This window comes from Parambassis ranga, chromosome 10 (assembly GCF_900634625.1).
Source record: "Parambassis ranga chromosome 10, fParRan2.1, whole genome shotgun sequence".
Classification (NCBI taxonomy): Eukaryota; Metazoa; Chordata; class Actinopteri; family Ambassidae; genus Parambassis; species Parambassis ranga.
This window is the reverse complement of record NC_041031.1, coordinates 6,011,581-6,031,894: the sequence shown is the minus strand read 5'-3', so window position 1 is coordinate 6,031,894 and position 20,314 is coordinate 6,011,581. Positions and strand designations below refer to the sequence as shown.

Below are 20,314 nucleotides of genomic sequence, written 5' to 3'. Positions count from 1 at the left end.
CAGCATGTGCATGTAAACATTGGTGAATTGTTCTAAGCATAGAAAGACATCTGAAGCTCTGTAAGACCTTCATGATGCTGGCAGACTTTCTGTTTGAAATGTTATCACACAATTAATCATTTCGAGGCTCTGCACTTTCAGAGAGATGCTCATCCTCACTGGGATCTAACAACTTATTTTTAGCTGCAAACAAATGTTTTCATTTAAACAGTAGTGCGGTGGATTGATTAAATAATGAATTCATCTGACTCTAACATCCAGTGAGTGACATGCTTTGGTTGCTCAAGCTGGTTGATTCTCAGTGTTCTCACTTACATACAGTGTGCAGGTGGCAGTTTCAGCTATACATTTAACAAATGAGTGCCACACTTCTATACTGTAGTTATAGGAAACATAGAGATGGTTTTGTGGAGATTGTTTTGCTTTGTAAACAGATCTGTTAAAACTTTATAAATCTCTAAGCCAACTTAGTTCCTATTTGGCCTTACACGTTCACAGGGCATAGGTCATGTCAGCTACTACAAGAAGTGAATCGAAACTGTATTTGTAATAAAATTTGTGGTTGAGCTTGGTTATGAATTGCAGATAGCTGGTATTGAATGCTTTCTAATGATCCCTTGTTCTCAGGGACCATGGAAATGCCATAGAAAGTGTAGTCTAGTTGAACAAGGACAGTGTGTCAAGTCTTCTGACTCTGTGTCTCTTGTTTGTCCTCATTCTCAAATAAATAGCATTCAAATGGTGGCTTCTATTGAGCAGCATCCTTTTTATTTTCCCTAGTTTTCAGTCAGTGTTATACTGAGAATCCTTGAAGGACAGTGTTGCACAGGTAATTGGATTGTGTTAACATCCATACTCCTTACAAAAATTTTACGGGGTTGCTGTTAATGCACTGCAATAACATGTCATGCATTTCTGAAACATTGCATGCATTTCTTTGTTTTTTATGTGGCTTGCTTCGACACATCTTCACAGAGCATATCTCTACAGTAGGTGCTGATCTACACGAACTTAAATCAACGCTATAGTATGACCAATATACATAAATACATCACATATGGAAAATCTGTCATTAGTCATTTTTTTATTTAATCTTCCAGCCTATATGAAATGTTCAGTGAAGCATCTGTCACCCAAAGTGAATCCTCCGTGGGATGTGTAGATGACAGTAGCGCTTCTTTATTTGTGTTTTTATTGCATTTCCTCTGGAGAAAGTTGTGCTTGCAAATCAGATTCCTAAGCCAGCGAGTCAGCTCCAGATGCTGTCATATGTCCAAGCCTCTTTGCCAAGCACTTGGCTGTTTTCTGAATGTTTTTACTTGTGTGTCTGTCTGTGTTGTGTACACCAGACACTCAGTCAGCTTTTTTGTGTTTGTCACAGCTAGCTTAATGATCCAGTGTTGGCTTTATGAGGTTTTGCTGTCATTTCACTGGGTTGTCTTGTCAAGTTCTTTAGAGCCTGGGAGTGTCATTTTGTTGGGACAAAAACATTTCTGACTAGATCATGTTACACATGCGCAAAATAGACTTGTGTTGCAATAATTAGTACTACAAGTTGTGATAACATTTTCTGTGGTTTGTTTCAATTTTTTCTCTTTCAAGTACTAACTAATTAGTTTGATTAAAGCTCTGGATAGTTTAATTAACTCATCATGAGTTTTTATAAGATATGTGTTGTTATTGTGCACTTACAAGTCTGCTTTGCACAACAATATCCAGTTGGTAACCGACTTTAATCTAAGAGGTATCACACAGTATGCACACAACCGTTCGTTAGCTACAGGAGTAGGAGAAGTTCACAAGCCTCTGGACCCTACCCCAGCTGGCGCTGGTTTAGTCAGGGTGTGTCAAGAACAGGCAGCAAGTACATCACAGAAATGTATACATACATCATATCCTATTTCATACAGACACTTCCAGGCTCCATCAGTTTGTATATGTGCTTTTCGTGTTTGCTACATAGAGAGCTCCAAACCAGCTGCTTCAGCATAAAGCCCAGCGCTGTCAGCCACAGCTGCAGCCGCAAGCCAAGCCTCAGCCTCTGGCCCAGCATCAGCAGCCCTCAGCGGGCAGGAGATCCCACCGCACCCTGCCCAAGGACCAAACCCAGCTCCTGTCACTGCAGCACGACCACAGACACAGGGAGAGAGAGAGGCAGAGGCAGAGAGAAACGCCTGTGGCAGCTGTCCAGAAGCTAACAGCTAATAGCGGGAACACAGCTGCCACTGCTGCTGCTGCTGCTCACTCGCCCAGCCGCACTGCAAACAGCCAGCATTCAGTGGTAAAGCCTGCCTTCTTTAGCCGTCTAGCACCTCCTCTCACCTATGCACCGTCTCCGTCTTTTCTTCCTGCTCTGCTTTCTCTGCCATTGAGTTTAGTTTTCTGTAGTTTACTTTTTTCTTAGTCAGTATTACGTTTATTCTATTTCTACTTGGTTTGTCCGTTTCACCTGCATGTTCTCAAGCCCAAATTTAAATTGGATGTTGAAACAGAACACTTAAAAGGAAGCAAAATCTCTAAATATCCTACCGGAAATGTTTTTTCTGTTTGTTGACGAAGGTGTGATAACTCTAAAAATTCACTAACACGTTTTTTTTCTCTGAAGCTATGATGGTATCATGCAGTGACATCGTGAGCTATCTGCCATTTGTTCCTATTACTGAACCAGGCAGTGAACATCAACAGGAAGCAAACCATACTTGTCATTCCCAGAAATAAGTATCTTCAGTCAGTGTGGTTTTCAGAAAGTCATATTTTAAATTTCTGTAGAATACATACATTGATTTTAAAAGTAGCATCAGCCCTGTCTATATATTCGACTTCACAATCTTCTCAAAAAATGGTTTTAGACCCACTTAACCCCTTATCAGATCAAAGTCACACCACTGCAATAGGTGAACAAGTTGTAAAATAATGTTGTCCTACAGATCCCTCAGTAATGCACTGAATCAATAAAATAAAAACATCAGTTAATGTCTTTAACACTGCTTCATCAAAGTTTCTAACCATTCTAACCTCATTCAGACTACCTGCCTGGATGAAGGATTAACCCAGTCTCACATACTGTAGACAGATATGAGTCTTATGATTGTTTTATGTTTTAGATGGATTTCCAGGAATCAAACTTAGCCAAGCTGCTTTTTGCTGCTGGTCTACCCAGCCAGATGCACTCAAGGCTGGGCTCTGGAAGCAGCTCTAGTCCTTGTACCCCAGCCATGCAGAGAGCACACTTTACCCAGGTATACACAATTGTATCACAGTGTGTCACACATGAATATGGAACTTTAATCATTTGAGTAATGAATATTAAAACATCACAAATGAGGCATTTGTTTTTTTCTCAGAATGCCAATCTTCGCTCAAGCCGCGATGTCCCTCACAGCAGCTCTCTGTCAGATATGGCAATCTCTCCGTTGTCCCCGGTTCCCCCCCTGTCCCCAATCGACAGCGTCTTCTTGGACCCCATTGAGGCTCCTCCTAAAGTGAGTAACATCTGTTCTTTTAGCTCTTAAACAAATGAGGTCACAGCCCCAGCAGGTTTAATGGCTGACATAAATGAGGCGTAAATTAAACGGATGTGTATTTTGCTTGTGTGGTAGCCAAAGAGGAAGTTATTATCATGCCAGTCACAAGATATGTCTTGCAGCACTGTGTGCGAACCTCTTTCTCTCTAGTCATACCTAACTAAGGAAGTGGTGCTCAAATCACAAGGTTGGTATTCTGTGGGTTTGTGATTGGGGAAGGTGTGTGTGTGTGTTTGAGAGATGTTTACCTCAAGATCTGTTACGATCTTTGTCACAAACACACCTTACATGCTCACAAACACATCATTCATGTGCTCTCCCCCACGAACACTCTGCTCCCCTGTGTTTTACAAAGAATATGCTGGTAGGTGTGTTTACTAACAGAACACCATATGGAGTTGGTAAAACAACTAATAAGTACAACAGAGAAAGGAGGGGAGTCCAAAAAATATGTCTCTTTGCTGTGTTATGTTGAACCAACAGGAGACCATATGGAGTTGATAGAGCAGTTAATAACTCAGTACTATCTTTTGTAAGGTGACTGGAGCTCGTTTAAACCAATGAAGAGGCTCTGAAAATGACTTCCAATACTTAGCTAGACATATGATTTTTACTTCAGAAATCAAAATGATAACCTGCAATGCTCTTAAAAAAACACGTGTGTGCCGCAGTCACAGACAGGAAGTAACAGACACCAGTCTCACTGTGTGTGTGTGTGTGTGTGTGTGTGTGTGCTTTTGTGTTTAGCGGAGCCAGATGCAGGATGTGGGCAACTTGTCAGAAGGATGATAGGTATTCCCACAGCTTTCTTCCTGCTCTGCTGGGTGTGTTTTCCTCTCTGTGACTGTGTCACGTGACCCAGGAGATGAGAGGTCATAAGATTGCCAGCTGGTTTGCAGAGCTGAAAGTTACAGAACAATCTAATGTTGAAAAAAAAAACAAGCATCAATGCACCATTGTCAAAAAGAGTCAGTAATGGGCCGGATGATATGTAACGTTTGGGCTCAGTTTTGATGTGTTTTACAGGAGCAACGCTGAAATGTTAAGAAATAGCAATGCCAAATGGTCTCATTAGATTTTCAGCAATAAATATCTCTGTGTGGGTTATTAAAGTTTTTATAACGCTCTACTCAGCACTGTTGTACATAAATGTTTCAGCTATAATTAGCTGAAAACCTGCTTGGCTAGACGCAAGATTCTTGTAAAGAGCTCTATATGCAAAATGAAGCAAACAGTCAAGACCACCAGGAGTCTATGATCATTGTGTTTTTATTTAAACTGTTAAATTGACTTCATTTTTGTGTCTTTCAGGTCCCAGAGCGCACTACCTCCAAGTTTTATTGCAGAGAGCTGGGACACAAAAGGGCTGTCTCAAGGTATAGCAATACTAGTTGTATACATAAAAGATGTGTCAGTAAACAATACATTTGTAGAAAGTAGTTTGTGCCAACTAACTTCATCCAGTATTAACTAGATAAAGTAAGTTGGCATCGGTTGGTGGATGCACCCTACAGTTCCCCTAAGGGCTGAGGTTAGCAGTAGCTCATAATATGAAGTCTCTATGGTCCTTTTCTAGCATCTTTCAGCTCCTTATTTAGATATTACTGCTTACTTTGCACTTACTTATCACTCTGGCTATCCACACTTGCCCTTTTCCTTTCTGAACTGGTAGGCTAAAGAGGCAAATGTGCAGGGTTAGCTGTGATTTATTAGATACATCTGTTTTTCCTTAAATTACACACAAGACATTACAGAGGAAGACACAACATTAGTCCAAAGTAAAATGTGAATAACATGTGTTATCTTTGCTATTGTAACCATCCCTGTGAACAAAGCTATCCTTTCAGCTCGAGTGAGCCTTATTTATCTTGCAGGTTTATGAGACCCTCCAGCTCCTGCATATTGGTGCACACCATTAAAGAAGAGTCAGTCACGGGTAGATCAGATTAGTTTAGCTTGAATGATTGCTTTCGATTAAATGAAAATAATGGTGTGGAAATTGGGTCTTTGCAGTGGCAGCGTGAAGGATATACACAGGATTAGGACATAAAGTGTAGATGTGTATAATGTTTCTCATCCATTCACTTCGTTCTCATTCTTACTGTATCCTAATGTTTTTTAACTCTCCATCTGATGTGTCTGACGATGTGTCTCTCTCTCCATCTAGTGGCAGTCCAATGTCTGTAGCAGATAAAAGTGGAAGGACTGCGTCTCATGGAATCTCTTCTCCAAGCAGCAACCATCCAGGTCTTTACATTTTTATGTTTAACCCTCATGGACTGTTCGGGACATTTTTGTCCTCTGAGAGAAATTTTTCTGTTTATTTTGGCCATAACTTTGTCAATATGTGGACAAATTGAATCATTTTTCCTCAACGAGCTTAATTTTACATAAATTTTGTTAATATGATTTTAAAATTTTTCATAGGTCAACAGTACACTGTGGGCAAATTTTACCCCCTAATGTGTTGTTTGGGGACAAAAACGTCCCCTAACTTTAACGGTTTTAAAAATATATTAGATAAATATTTTTTTGAAATTTTTTTGCATAGACCTTTTAATTAACTTCAGTTCTAATCAACAGTAGTGAAAAAATCATTTTCCCCCAGGATTTTAACCCTTTAATCACCAATTTTATAAGGGGTGGTGCTGAAAATTGGAAAAAAAACACACAAAATGGCTCATTTTTAATAGAAAAGGTGAATGTGGACTGGATTTTTTTTAACCTTTATTACAGTCTTGGTCATGTCAAACATCAGTAAAAAAATTGACTTTATTGCATTATTAGTTTTTGCACAGCACTGGATTTTCATTTTAGGGGACGTTTTTGTCCCCGAACAACACATTAGGGTAGTGTTTGGGAACAGTCCATGAGGGTTAATATCCACCAATAGAATTAGTCATAGCCTTCATATTACATAGAAAAGATGCAGGATGTAAAAACAGTGGTGTTAAAGTTGTTTTTATTCGAAGACTGGTTGTAGTAAGGGTTATGATTTTCTTGTTTTATTTTGAACTAGTCTGACAGCTGTTGTTTCACACAGATTTTATTCTAGTGTGAATAGGTGATCTCACAGTGAGTGTGGTTGTGTGTGGTGTGTGTGAACTTGCTCATGCCAGGGTCTCAAGTTAGTCTGCACAGCTTACACACACATATCCCAAACAAGTGCTCATACACACTCAACAACATCATCATAACACAAAGACCACTACCGACTCCACATGCAGCATGCACAGTGTGGTGCGTTCAAAGAAAGGACCAACTCATCTATTTCAAAGCTCTGCCCTCTGTGTCCTCTGTGGTTGGCAGTGAGGAAGCTGCTCTGTAGCTACTTGGGATAGATGGAGAGGAGAGAGGAAAGTGGGGGAGAGTATGTTTAGTATTTCAAAGTTGCCCTCTGTGTGTAGTTGAAAGGAAACAACTCTTGATGCCTCCCACTCAGTTTGGCTGCTGGCCTCGGCCTTCTTTGTTTGCAGCCACAGATCAGAGAATCTCCTTGAGACTCACAGCTCCACTGTGGTAACAAAGCAGCCTTTATGTGCTCATTCTGTAGTAGAGAAAAAGCTGCTTACCTCTTTCAACTATATTGTTGTTGCAACGGATATTTGTGGCAATGATTTATTGAATTTATACATACTTATGTTGGTTTAAAAGAAACTGTGATAATGCAGTGTGGTTAGGGAGCAAGGGATTGGTAGCCCCTGCCTTTCACAAGTATTACCAGCAGTCCCAAGTGTTCCTCAACATCAAGACTCTATTCCTTAAACTTTATAGCATCAAAAAAAAAAGTTTCTCACGTGTCCTTAGCTTTTGGTATGTGATGGAACAAAAGCTGCATTTCTTGTGCCAGTCCAAATTTGGTCTTACTGTAGTACTATGTTGAATTTTCTGCATTTGTTGCAATAGAGACACTCTTTTTTGTAGCTGATTCAAATCCATGACTGTAACCATTTAAATGCATTAATTCGTTTTTTTTATCTTAACAATTTGAGCTGTCAAGACTGTAGCATGCAGTAACTGATAATTATGTGTAAAATAACACAATTTATTCAAATGCTGTTACTGTTAAAACATATTCATTAAATCCATTCTGTATCACTGATGTGCAGTGGGACACACAAACAACTGTCAGTGATCCCTGAACTTTTGTGATACCATGAGAGCAACGTATTTGCTTTCATGCTCATCCTGCTTCCTCTTAAGGGTGTGTTATAAGAAGTCAAGTGGTTTTAATGCACCACCTTCTAGAATAGAATAGAATGCCTTTTATTGTCACTATACACAAGTACAATGAGATAAGAGAAGCTTAGCTACTCAAAGACAGGTTTTTTATGTAGTTGCTCTCAATAATATCATTGCCAGCTGCAACAGTCAGCTGTAGTTAAAAAATCTCTAAAACCTACTACGTACACATCGCTCACTAGCACCAAACAACCAACAGTAGACAGTTACCTGCAGTGAAGATCACAGAGGATTTAGCAGGTTAAGAGCCTGATATTTCCCTTACAAGTTGGTAGAGATCAAAATGAAGCTAAAAGAATGTGTATTACATGTTGCATAGTATAAACGTGACAAATGGATGCTCACGTTGGTCGGTGACAGCTTGATTTATGATAGTATGGTCTGTGTAACAGTGTAAGGAAAAGGGCCAACAGATCAATTGTTGGTTCTTTAAATAGCATCTAAAATTACTTTATATTTTATAATTGTGCAATGTCAAGAGTATGACACAAGGTTTTTTTGGTTGCCTAGTAATTAGCAGGTCTCCTGAGTCCAGCATAGCTTCATAATTACAGTTCAGGACTATAATACAATCTAACCCAATGACCCAAGGCAGAGGTCAACAAAGGCTGTTATTGTATGAAAATGGTCCCATTTGTTCACAGTAATTATGCCTCTCAACACTAATATTAATCTGGTGTAGGTGTTTTCTTCACACCACCCAACATGTTTTTTCCTACTACGTATCTGCTACTAATGTTAGCATGTTCTGTGTGTGTGTGTGTTTTAGGCTACTTCAAGCTGGAAAGTCCTCTCCTGCAGTACAGGAAGACAGAAAACAAAATCAGTGGGCACATACAAGTAGGTTTTTTTTCTCTTCTGACATTTTTGTAGCTATTAACAGACATTGCAAAACTGTCTCCAAATTTCCCCTCCTCACCGAGTGTAAATTAACTGAGGCATTTTTCCAGGAAGTACCTCTTTTTTTAACAGGGAGGAAGTTTGGTATTACTGTCATGTGAGCCATATTAACCACAGTTCAGTTATTTTACTCTCTATCCTTCCTGTCTTAATCATCTTGTTCCTCACATCATTTCACTGTTGACAGGGAGGCAAACATGCTCTGGGTCGGCTCAACAAGGCCACAGAATACTCGTCTTCCAGTGATGAGGTTGGCAGCAGCGACGATGAAGACAGAAGCAGGTACAATTTTTATCCTCACTCAATTAAAATTATTATTTTTACTGTCCAAGCACACTAATGTGAAGATTAATTTTAACAATTAAAATCAAAAAGGATCAGTTGTTTGACTAACGAAACTTCCACTGACACTTTGATCTTGTTTACTACTAAATCCAAGAGCTGTAGTCAGTATGTGGTTTGACATCCTGACCTGTGTGTTTCAAGGTCTGGCCTGTCCAATGGAAAAGGAAAATACTTTAGAGGAATACCCGATGGCATCGTCCTGCAGCCTCACCACAATCTTAACCAGGTTACCCAGCACACACAAACACACACATAATGATGATGTGCCCAGACTTCCTGCCGCTTCAACCTGCTGTGAGGCAGCTCACGTTTCATCCACTCCAGTCCCCTAACTTCAAACTTTTCTGTTATTGTTGTATAGATTTGTAGGATGGGGTCAGATGATACCTACCTGCTACCAGACCTCCTGCAGAAAACCTCTTCCTCCAGCCCTACCCATAATGCACTGAGCCAGAATCAAGGAGTGCATGAAGTCAACTGCTTGCGATCACCTGCATCCCCTGGATCCCCTTTACACCAGGAACCATATGTAAGATTCATACTTACAGGCTGACACACTAAAGTGGACAGATATATAGTGCACTTACTTTGTAATAATTAATTCTTCCTTGTTGTTATTCAGGTCACAGAATGTGTGCACAAAACAATAATCTTTCCCTATGGTGAACAGCCTGTTTGGTCTTGTCTGATTAATACAAACCCTTTTCATAATAGAGGTTATAAGAAAAATAGAAGAAAAATGTTATATTACCTCAACGGTAATGAATGGGACTAGTTGCATTAGTTTGTTGTGTCCACCAGGGGGCAGTGGTGTAACAGCTAAGGTGCTGAGTTGTCAGTGACGATGTGACTGATTTTAATAATCATGATTCACAAGGAAATCTATGAATACTAATTCAAGAGCTTACATTGAGACAACTGGACGTTTTGCTGCTCCTCCATGCAGCTTCATCAGTTCTGAATACCAATTCCAGTTTTGTGTTGGGAGTGACTTTGGACGACAGTCAAAAAAGCCATAAAATAAAACCACTTTTGTGTTGCACTTTACAGGGACTCAGCAGTCCTACTGGTAAAAACACCTCTACATCTTCATCTTCCTCCTTCCTGTCCTTTATCGATCCAAGGTTGATCACCATCCCATCGCCACCACAGAGCCCTAGTAAGTACATTGTGTGTGTTTGTTTAGAGATTATCACAAGAGATTGGTGCAGCCTGACAGCTACTGTTGCCTGGTTAACATTCTTTATATTTGTGTGCCTGTGCAGCATGCAGTAAGGGTGAGCCAATCAAGAGAGAGAACCACAGGAAAGGCTCTGTGGTTAATGTGAACCCAACCAACATTCGACCTCAGAGCGACACTCCAGAGATACGCAAGTACAAAAAGAAGTTCAACACAGAGGTTCTGTGCGCTGGACTGTGGGGTTTGTAGTTTTATATAGTTTGGAGTTTGTGTTTTTGCAAAATGTCAAGATAATGTCCCTTTGTTGATAATGTGTAGAACAAACACACTGTTAACATGCACTGTTCTGCAGGTGTGAATCTGTTGGTGGGGACAGAAAACGGCCTCTGGCTGCTGGATAGAAGTGGGCAGGGAAAAGTCTACTCTCTCATCAGCAGGCGAAGGTTCCAGCAGATGGACGTACTGGAAGGACTCAATGTACTGATTACTATATCAGGTATATGTACTGTGGGTTCAACACGGATTCATATTCTGCTCTGTTTAAGACATTCATCTACATCTTTGAAGAAAGGTTCACCTCCATCCTTCTCACTCTGTAGGTAAAAAGAACAAGCTGCGTCTGTACTACCTTTCCTGGCTGAGGAATAAAATCCTCCATAATGACCCTGAGGTGGAGAAGAGACAGGGCTGGACATCAGTAGGTGACTTAGAGGGCTGTGTACACTATAAAGTCGGTAAGTACACTCTGAAAATAACTTCATAAAATAGTGACATTCACATTTGCATTTTTCATTTATTCATTGTTTCATTCAAAGTCTTAAAGAGTGATCAGGGATCAGCTATTTATGGTCTTATGATTTTTTTTCTTTCAGTGCGTTACGAGAAAATCAAGTTCTTAGTGATTGCCCTGAAGAATGCTGTGGAGGTGTATGCTTGGGCCCCAAAACCCTACCACAAATTTATGGCCTTTAAGGTTGGTAACATTTCAAAAAACACAAAAGGTATACTCTCTGCTTGGCCAGTGTTGTCAATGAACCATTCCCATTCCCATCTTGTATACTATATGCACCTCGGACATTTATTTAAACACTTCTACCAGCTCAGGGTTCTAGTTAAGTCAGTTTCATGCTTAATTGGGGTTTTTCACGCTTCCTTTTCCAGGATGACGTACATAAAGACACTGACAAAATAATGTAATAGGGTCACTTCTACAGCCAAATACATGCAGACACAGAACACATACATATGAAACATCCAGGTCACAAGCTTCATACACACAGATTCTCAGCAGAGCTGTGTCCCATTTATTTTTCTCCTCCGTGGCCTGAGCTACTTTTTCCTCCTCACTGTTTAACCCACTCTCCTTAGAAAAAGGCCAAATATATTCTACCTTGTGGAAATGACACCGTGACTATCTTAAGATGCTGGTCTATATGAAACTGCTCATCAAAGTGCGTCGCTGATTAAAGGAGCAGTTCCACTTGATTGCCACTGTTGTAGACCGGTCCTGTGTAACTGTTTTGAATGTGTGTGTGTGTCTCCTCAGTCCTTCAGGTCTCTGCCTCAAAAACCATTGTCTGTTAACCTAACAGTGGAGGAAGGTCAAAGGTTGAAGGTCATCTACGGGTCTTTGTCTGGGTTTCACGCCATTGACGTAGACTCTGGAACACCATACGACCTCTACCTGCCAACACACGTAAGCATCCGCTCAGTTTTGTTTTTCGTTTGTCTGTAACTGTACTTCAGTTTAAATATGGCTCCACCAACAAACAATTTACCAACACATAGACCTCTTCTTTCGTCATAATATGGATATTTATTCTCACTATGGATGGAGCTTCCTTTTCAATTTGACCTCTATTAGCTTTTCTATCCATCAGCTGTTACCTCTCCAGCCATATTGTCTCACTCCCCTCAGTCTCTCAGAATGTACCTCCTCCCACTCAGTCTACAGATGTCAGTCATCACTTTCCTTTATTTCTCTCGTTTTTCCTCTTTCCACTCCCTCCACTCTCCTCCCACACACTCATAGCTGTCAAACACTATTCTCTTTTATCCCTCTTTTCTTTCCATCCTCCCACCATGTCACTCACCAGTGTAATCCTTAGCATTGTTCATTTGCTCATTGTGCCTTTTTTTTCATCTCTCCTTCTACAATTACCACGGTGTCATTGCTCTCTTCGTCCCTCTTTCTGTTTTGTCAGTAGGCAGGTAGAACTAATGGCAGAACACAAGTGCTGTGACTCATGTTTATCATCGGGACATTGTGTGTTTATCCGTCATCTGGTGTTTGAACTTTAAAAACTGTAGAAATTGATCTAGTAGTGCTGGGTCAAAACCGTTTTATTTTCTGATCTGGTGTTTTTGACACATCATATGTTTAGTTTGTTAGCATCTTAGCTAATAATGTTGATGGTGGTACCTGAAAAATAATCTGATTACATGATCAGTTGATGGGGGCTATATCATCATTTAAAATGCCTTCAAATTATTGATTCTAAGCAGTCAAACTTTGCAATGATAGGATCTGCTGTGGCTCTAACACACGGATGGATTCCTGATCCATACACTATCTGGAATGAAGACACCAAGTAGCTTTACCTCATTACCAAACCTACAAAACATCCATCTAGGTAATCAGTATGGTTTGAATGACGTCTGTAAAACTTAAGCTGTTTCCATCTTGAAAATGGCTGCACAGAAATTAACTTTAAATGTGAACAAATCGCCCACTGCTGGTACAATTAGAGACAGATCAGGTCATCGCTCTCTCTCAGTCTTTTCTTTTTTTCTGCTGTATGTGGGCATGTAAAGCTTGCTGCAGCCTCCGGTGAGTCATATTCAGATTCTGACACATCCTGTTAAATATGCTTTTAGAAAGAAGTGGAGGAGCTGCGGACTCAGGATGTAACGAAGTGTTCAGGCTGGAACCATTTTTGTTCTTATGTTGGGGTCAAAATTCAGTGCTGATAAAATATAGCTTTGTTTTTATGATTTAAATGCCGTCTGCACACTGTGAAGTAGAGTGGGTGGCCAGAGCCTGAGACAGTGGTTTTCGGTGCATCATATTGTCTCATGGAATATGGAATCACCATTAGGATTCATGTAACTGAATTATCATGTCACATTTAGATCTTGGCAAAACTTTTATCGGTTACAAATGTAGTTTGTCTAATCCGTTTTCCCCTCAGTGTGTGTTTCATTCATACTTTTGATATCTTTGTCTCTCTCACTCTCACACACATACACTGTCCCATCCACCTCTAATATGTGCTACTTTCTATAAGCAAGGGGGAGTTGGAGCGATAGAGGGAGACACATGGAGAGAGAAATGAGCTCTAAAAATACACCCCTGCTGTCCTCCTTCTCTTGCTATCATTAACTGTGTGTGTGTGTGTGTGTGTGTCCTGACCTGCTCATGCTCCTGTTAAGAGATTTTTTTTCTCACTCTTCCTCTGGTATATTAACCAAGTTTGCACACAGCTGCCTACAACACCGGTGCCTTATACTGCTGCTGCCACTGCTGCTGCTGCGATATCATTTCTGCTCTCCAGCCTCGCTCTTTCATTTTTTTTGCTTTTCTCTCTCACATTCACAGTGGAGCTTCTCTTTTTTTCCAGACACACTCACTTTGCTTTTAAACCCACTCACACTTTCTTTGAGTGCTCTGGAGGACTCTTCACACTCTTGGGCATCTCTGTGGCTGCATAGCTGATTTACACACACACACCTTCTCCTCCTATCTGCACATCTTCCCACACACACACCTACTTGCATCATCACTCCAAACACTGATTTTTTTTTATTCAAAAGCTATTCACTGATTCACAAACGTAACCCTCAAACACTTACTTTCTCACACACAGTCCACTCAACCACTTAAAGAAGCACACACACACACACACACACACACACACACACACACACACAAGCATCTCCAGTAGTTGCCTGCGAACCATGTAACAATGCTGATTCCAAGGCAGAGGATAAAGATTGCGTTGCGTCTCTGGATGCCTGTTCTCATGCTCAGGATTGTGGTGGCTCACACTCTGGTAATGTATGATACCTGCAACACAGAAACTAGACATGGTTAGTCACTTTTTGGAACCGAGAACAATGCGTAACTTTTCGACCTTTTTTATCCTGAAGGAGTTTTATTGTTATGAGATTTCCTGTTGAAGCTATATTTCTGTTTCGGGTTTGGTTATTTCCTCTTCGGGTCTTGTTTCTGGTTTTCAGATGTTGAAGCAGATGTTGATGCCTTCCTTTTTTGTTGTTAGAAACTTGTGGATGAGTATTTCGAGCGCTTTAGTTTATGTACTGCATTTTGTTTTTAGGCTAAATAAAATGACAACATTGATGAGTCGCATGATTTTGCACTTGACACTTGTCTAAAGCTCAGTTCCCTCCATGATGTTATCCCGGGTTGATAACATTGTCGTGATGTTGGATATAGCAGGGAAAAACTGAAAGTCATACTCACGTGACAAATGATTTTGGGTGTAGCTGCAAACACTCTCGTGCATGTTTAACACAGATTCTAAGCAGACTGCTGTATGATAAGAACAACTGCATGTGTGCGGTGTCTGCTGCTGAGCATCCCAATATAATTTGGCCCCAGACACTTGTTTGTGAACTGTGTTGATAAAAGTTACAGATATTGTTTGAATTTTCAGATTTGCTGCAGTAAATGGAGAAATGCTTTAAGAGCAACTGTTTGCTAAAGTTTCACTCTACATAATAGTTGCTGGATGATAATAACTGTTTGATAAATGTTACAGTAATAAACAGGAATAATTAACAGTAGAGGAGTCATAGTATTTAGTGTGTTCAGGGTTTTGCTTAAAATGATACTGCTTCAGTCCTGAACTTCAATTGTCTTTCAACTTGATTTATTCAGTTATTCTTTTTTTATTTAATGTTTATGTCATAAACTGCTGCATTTCAAAAATTGCATAGTATTTTTCATCATTTTCTGATGAATACGTCTGAAGTAATAATCATTGTTTGTTTTTTTTCAGATCCAGGGTTCCATCCGCCCCCATGCTATCATTATTCTGCCAAACAAAGCTGGAACAGAGGTTCTTGTTTGCTATGAAGACGAAGGCGTCTACATCGACACCTATGGCCGCATCACCAAGGACACGGTGCTGCAGTGGGGGGAGATGCCTGCATCCGTCGGTAACTTTCAGTTTTCTGTCTGACTTACTGGTTGTAGATCAGCAGCTGTCCTGAGCTCTGAGCTCTGAGAGCTGAACCTGAACCAGATTCTGTAGAGACAGGTTTGGGACAGGGTGGGCTAAAAATAAGAGGGTAGTTATTTTGTGTGTGTGTGTGTATGTTTGTTATACTCCCATTACATTCAGTACATTCATACATTATTCAGTGATTATGCACCTCTCTCAATCTGTGAGTATTGCTCCCTCCCTCTCTCTCTCCCCCCCTCTCTCTCTCTCTCTCTCTCTCTCTCTCTCTCGCTCTGCAGCATACCTTCAGTCTAACCAGGTGATGGGTTGGGGAGAGAAGGCCATAGAGCTGAGGTCAGCCAACACAGGGAACCTGGAAGGTGTTTTCATGCACAAAAAGGCCCAGAAGCTCAAGTTCCTGTGTGAAAGGAATGATAAGGTACAAGTGACATATAAGTGTATAAGTATATGGGAAATGTTAACCAGTACCCACATTTTCAACATTTCATATATTATGTCTGTGTTGCAGGTGTTCTTTGCTTCAGTGCAGTCCGGAGGCAGCAGTCAGATCTACTTCATGACTCTTGGACAAAACTCACTGTTCAACTGGTAACAACTGGACCTGTTAACTCAACTGGTGGGGGTCTGCCCCCTGTACCCTGGGGGTGCCTGGTGATACTTGTTTTTTTTTTTTAGATTGGTCCTGACTGATCACAGAGAACATCGTTCAAGGATCATCACAGCTTAAATGCATTTCTCACTCTAGTTTTTATGCTGGCAATCAGTGGTCACTGAGCACGAATCAGCCTGCAGCAGAATAAAAGCCTAAATCCATCACTCCATTTTTGACTACTAAAGCCGGGATCACTGCACCTTCAGCTGCAGCAGCACAAACATCTAGACCTGAAATTGAGCTGCCACCTCACCTGTCCACAGAAAAGCTACACCTAGCAGTACCAACATACTCAGCATTCTACTTTCCTGATAGGCCACAAAGCAACACAGCCAGTGTTTCGTGCATCGTTATATCCGGATGGAAAAGCTGAAGGCTTGTGTGCTGTTTTGATATGAAGACCTGGATATATTGGTCAACATCTACTGGGTTTTCCTGGATTCTTACATGTGTATATTGGTTATTCACTCATATTGGCTTCAACAATGCGCAGCAGGTGGATTATCTGCTTCTTTTTTCATCTGATGGAGTTGTTAGACCTGGATCCTGCAGGCACAGACTAGAGGACTAATGTTCTCTGCTCTAGTGTTTTAATTGTACTTCATCAACCTTGTTCCCTCTGTGAACATCATCTGGGCATTTCAAAGACTCTAATTAGGACGCCTACTTCGTGTCATTCCACACTCCCCACTTTCATCTATTACTATTCCTCTTTAATCAGTTTCCAGATCTGTAAACAGTCTGTAATACCTCAAATCTGTATTTATGAAGGCTTTAGTTGAGATTTCCTCATCACTGCTATAATTATTGAAGGACCCAAAAAAGTGATGATATGCTTTTACCGAATCCTTATGTTTATGTTCAAGTATTATATTACGCACTATTGAAATGTAGAAGAGAAGTGCTTCCTCAATAAGCCAGGATTATAGCCTGCATTTTACCATCATGAAGGGTATAGTTGAGTTTATTTTAAGCCTTTTATTTATTTGTAATTGTGAGCAGTAAATCAACCCGTCCTCACTGCTTAGCCTGAACTCTCCCACCAGTTATTAAACAAATAAATCTATAGTTATATTTGCTTTACAAGGGATCATATTTGCTACTAGGAACGTTCACTCCACCACAGATCTGGACCCTGTTCTTAGTCAATAATAGGCCACAATTTAAACCATGTTCACAAGTAGAAGTCCAGTTCCACATCAACAGGCTAGCATTATTTTATTTTATTTTTTTGTACAGATTAAGATGTATATAATCCTATAAAGATGCACTGTTTTCTAAATATTTTATAAAAAGAAAAGCCGTCTTTATGTACAGAATTATTGGCTTATGAATGTGAAATTCAACCCTAAAACAGAATTCACACATTTCCATGATCTTTGAATGTGTGTGAACACGAGCAGGAGCTGCTCAGAGCGTGTCAGGGCTCCTCCTCAACATTCACTCACCTGGTGTTCAAGATCAAATGTGAAATCTGTTTTTCATTGATTTTCTCCTGGTGTGTGTGTAAGTCAGGTGTTTTGCACAATAGCCATCTTGTACATGGTTTCTCTTAGACATTCCTACTTTGAAGTGGAAACAGTTAAAGCCATACATCTCAGTATTGAATAGATTACGGCCTAAGCCTTTGACTGTCGATCCGTTTTTGTTACACTACCCAGCATTAGGGAAGCACAGCTGTTGTTGATGGGTTAACTTGATGTTTTTCACTGAGCCTGGGCTCTGAGATGCAATAAGTTTGGCTGTAAAAAGTGAAAACAATGCCCCTATTCTATAATGATATATTGATCATTTATATAAAACTAAAAAAAATTCCAGGAACCAAAGATGAAAGCTTTAATGTATTTACTTCTGTAGATTTGTGATTTAAAGACGTATCTTTAACTAGCATAATGTACTACATGCTAATTTGTGGCTAGTATTGATGCAATGAACAGCCCACATGTATGATTCATATAGTGCTAGGTTTGATTAAAAGTACAGAAAGGATTGGGTTTTACCTTCAAATGTGAACTTGCAATTTGTGTATTTATCCGTCCTCGTTATACCAGTTTATTTAGCTTCAGCCGCTAACTTTGTATAATGTTTCACATTATGCTCTACTGTGTGTTATTTTTGAATTTTGTGCCAAGTGTTTGGCAAGTTTTTACTGAAGTTAAATACTGCAGCTGGTTCTGTGAAAATATTTTCAACTGGAAAGTGACATTTCTGACAGCGTTTACCATATGTCTCATACTTGGTGTTTTTGTTGGGATAGATAATATTTCTCCTTGAGATACAAGATTAATGCATCAATCTACAGACTAACATAGTGGCTAATGGACATGAGCTAAATCGACTGGAGCCATTAGCTTCGCTTGAATGTTCTGCTATCATAGGATAAAAGAGACGCATCATCGTATTCTCTTTACTCGCTCTGCCTAATATACTGAATTTAAAGTTATATTCACATTAATTAAAAACTTAATAAGAAATGTCTGTTCAATCTATGCAGAGACGACAACTGCTATATTGTCTTTTCAGCTTTACCGTGCATGTGATGTAATTGTCTGCAATGTGCAACATGACATCATATTTCAGATTTAGCATGCATGCTAGCTTGTGGCTAGCTTTGGTCAGGTCTAATGTTCAATTGTGATGGGCCGGCTTTGACAAGGTTCCCAATCAGGACCCTGGTCATTAGAGTCCAGACAAGACAGGTGACCAGGCCAAAACCTGGAACTCAAACAAGCAGCTCATGATCAGTTCAAACCACAGCCATCTGTCAGACATTCAGTTAATGTACATGCTCAGATGCACAAACTGCTCATTCTTAGCTAGGGTTAGTTAACACCTCTTCAGTGAGGCAATTTTGATTAAATCCACATGTTTGTGTAGAGTTTAAATACATGTTGCAAATAAATTGCAACTGTTACAATGGCCTGTTCCTTAGTTACTGTGATATGCATCACATCTGCATCGCTTCAAGTAACAGCATAAAAACCATGTTGTCTTTGAGCTAAAGGACCACATTCACACCCGATGGTGTACTGTATCCATCTGCCATCTGGAGCCAGACTTTGGAGATGATGTTTTGTACTTTATTTGAAAGAATCCTCCGTCTTGTCTTGTTCTTCTCTTCCCTGTTGCTGAGCTTTTGACTATAGCTGGATCACTAATGAGAGAGAGGAAGAGAGAGATCAGTGCACATCCTCCTACACCGTCCACTGCTTTAGATCATGATGAATTCTGTTTCAGGCCCATCATGACTAACATCTCAAACTATTTCTCTCAACACGTCTGCTCTTACTGTCACTGACACTGCGTCTCTTGTCCATTTCTGGCACCTCTCAGCAGTCTCTACCTGTTTGTTCCTGTCTCCTCCTGCTCTCCTCTCTCTGTTACTGAATGCTCAATTGGCTCAAAAAGATTATTTTAATACAAATGAACTGAAAAAGGAGAAAGATTTGGCATGAGTTTTTCTTGCTGTTGGTGAAGTGAAGCAAAAACCTGCCTGTGTGTGAGCAAAAGTCTGGCGAGGTGTGTGGGAGGGTGTGATGCAGATTGGGAACAGGTGTCTGATAAACCATAATAATAATTCAGTCTGTGAAGGAAGGATGGAGGTAGAGGATGGAGCTGGTGGTGTGTGTCAGGTGTGGATAAATAGAAGGAAAGTGGAAGTTTAATGTCAAGTTTGAGACAGCAGGTTGTTGATTTTGTTGGTTGTTATAGCAAAGAGGAAGAGGAAGTGGCTGCACAGCACACAGGACTGTATCTATACAATGTAAATTCTACAGAGAATTAGAGATTATATAAATATATCTAAGAATATATATATTTCCCCTCCTGTACCGTTTCTAAAAATGATTTGTGTGTTATTTTTTTTGCACTGGACCTTTGTTTGTTGCATTGTACACTGTACCCCTCCTGCTCCTGAGACAAACACGCTCATGCTTCCATGTAAAGAGGCGAAAGATGGTGAGACGACAATAAAATACGCTGAATGAAGCATTGTGTTGCTGTGTTCTTTGTTGTTGCACTAAGGCGAATTTTGTGTTTTCTACCCACGGTTACTTTTTACATTAATAATGAGGACTGGAAGCTGGTTTAGATTCAGGCACAGATTTCTGTGAGGGTGAGATTTAAATGGTTAAAACCTGAAGCAGCTCATGCTGAGAGTAGATACATTTTCAAATATGAGTTCAGCATCACTGCTCTCACAGGTCAAAGACTTTGGACGTCATACAGTCTGGCACACCTTTTCCTCCAAACTAACAGACGCCTC

General features: G+C 40.2%; 1 protein-coding gene across 3 annotated transcripts in view; it reads left to right on the top strand.

Moving 5' to 3' along the window:
* The window catches only part of LOC114442187 (misshapen-like kinase 1), a 43,968-nt gene extending 23,931 nt beyond the window's left edge, over nt 1–20,037 (top strand). For 2 of the 3 annotated variants that reach the window (XM_028415541.1, XM_028415540.1), the window contains exons 16-34: nt 1,964–2,281; nt 3,105–3,239; nt 3,345–3,482; nt 4,836–4,900; nt 5,692–5,771; nt 8,536–8,606; nt 8,854–8,948; nt 9,153–9,237; nt 9,373–9,540; nt 10,062–10,170; nt 10,277–10,432; nt 10,544–10,687; nt 10,791–10,925; nt 11,064–11,164; nt 11,738–11,887; nt 15,213–15,372; nt 15,677–15,816; nt 15,907–16,030; nt 16,067–20,037. In XM_028415541.1, coding sequence (XP_028271342.1) covers nt 1,964–2,281; nt 3,105–3,239; nt 3,345–3,482; nt 4,836–4,900; nt 5,692–5,771; nt 8,536–8,606; nt 8,854–8,948; nt 9,153–9,237; nt 9,373–9,540; nt 10,062–10,170; nt 10,277–10,432; nt 10,544–10,687; nt 10,791–10,925; nt 11,064–11,164; nt 11,738–11,887; nt 15,213–15,372; nt 15,677–15,816; nt 15,907–15,990 — 2,334 coding nt within the window. In that variant the 3' untranslated portion in view covers nt 15,991–16,030; nt 16,067–20,037. The remainder of the gene's footprint in view (nt 1–1,963; nt 2,282–3,104; nt 3,240–3,344; nt 3,483–4,835; nt 4,901–5,691; nt 5,772–8,535; nt 8,607–8,853; nt 8,949–9,152; nt 9,238–9,372; nt 9,541–10,061; nt 10,171–10,276; nt 10,433–10,543; nt 10,688–10,790; nt 10,926–11,063; nt 11,165–11,737; nt 11,888–15,212; nt 15,373–15,676; nt 15,817–15,906; nt 16,031–16,066) is intronic. The other variant, XM_028415542.1, reaches the window with a different exon arrangement.
* The last annotated feature ends 277 nt before the right edge of the window (nt 20,038–20,314 follow it).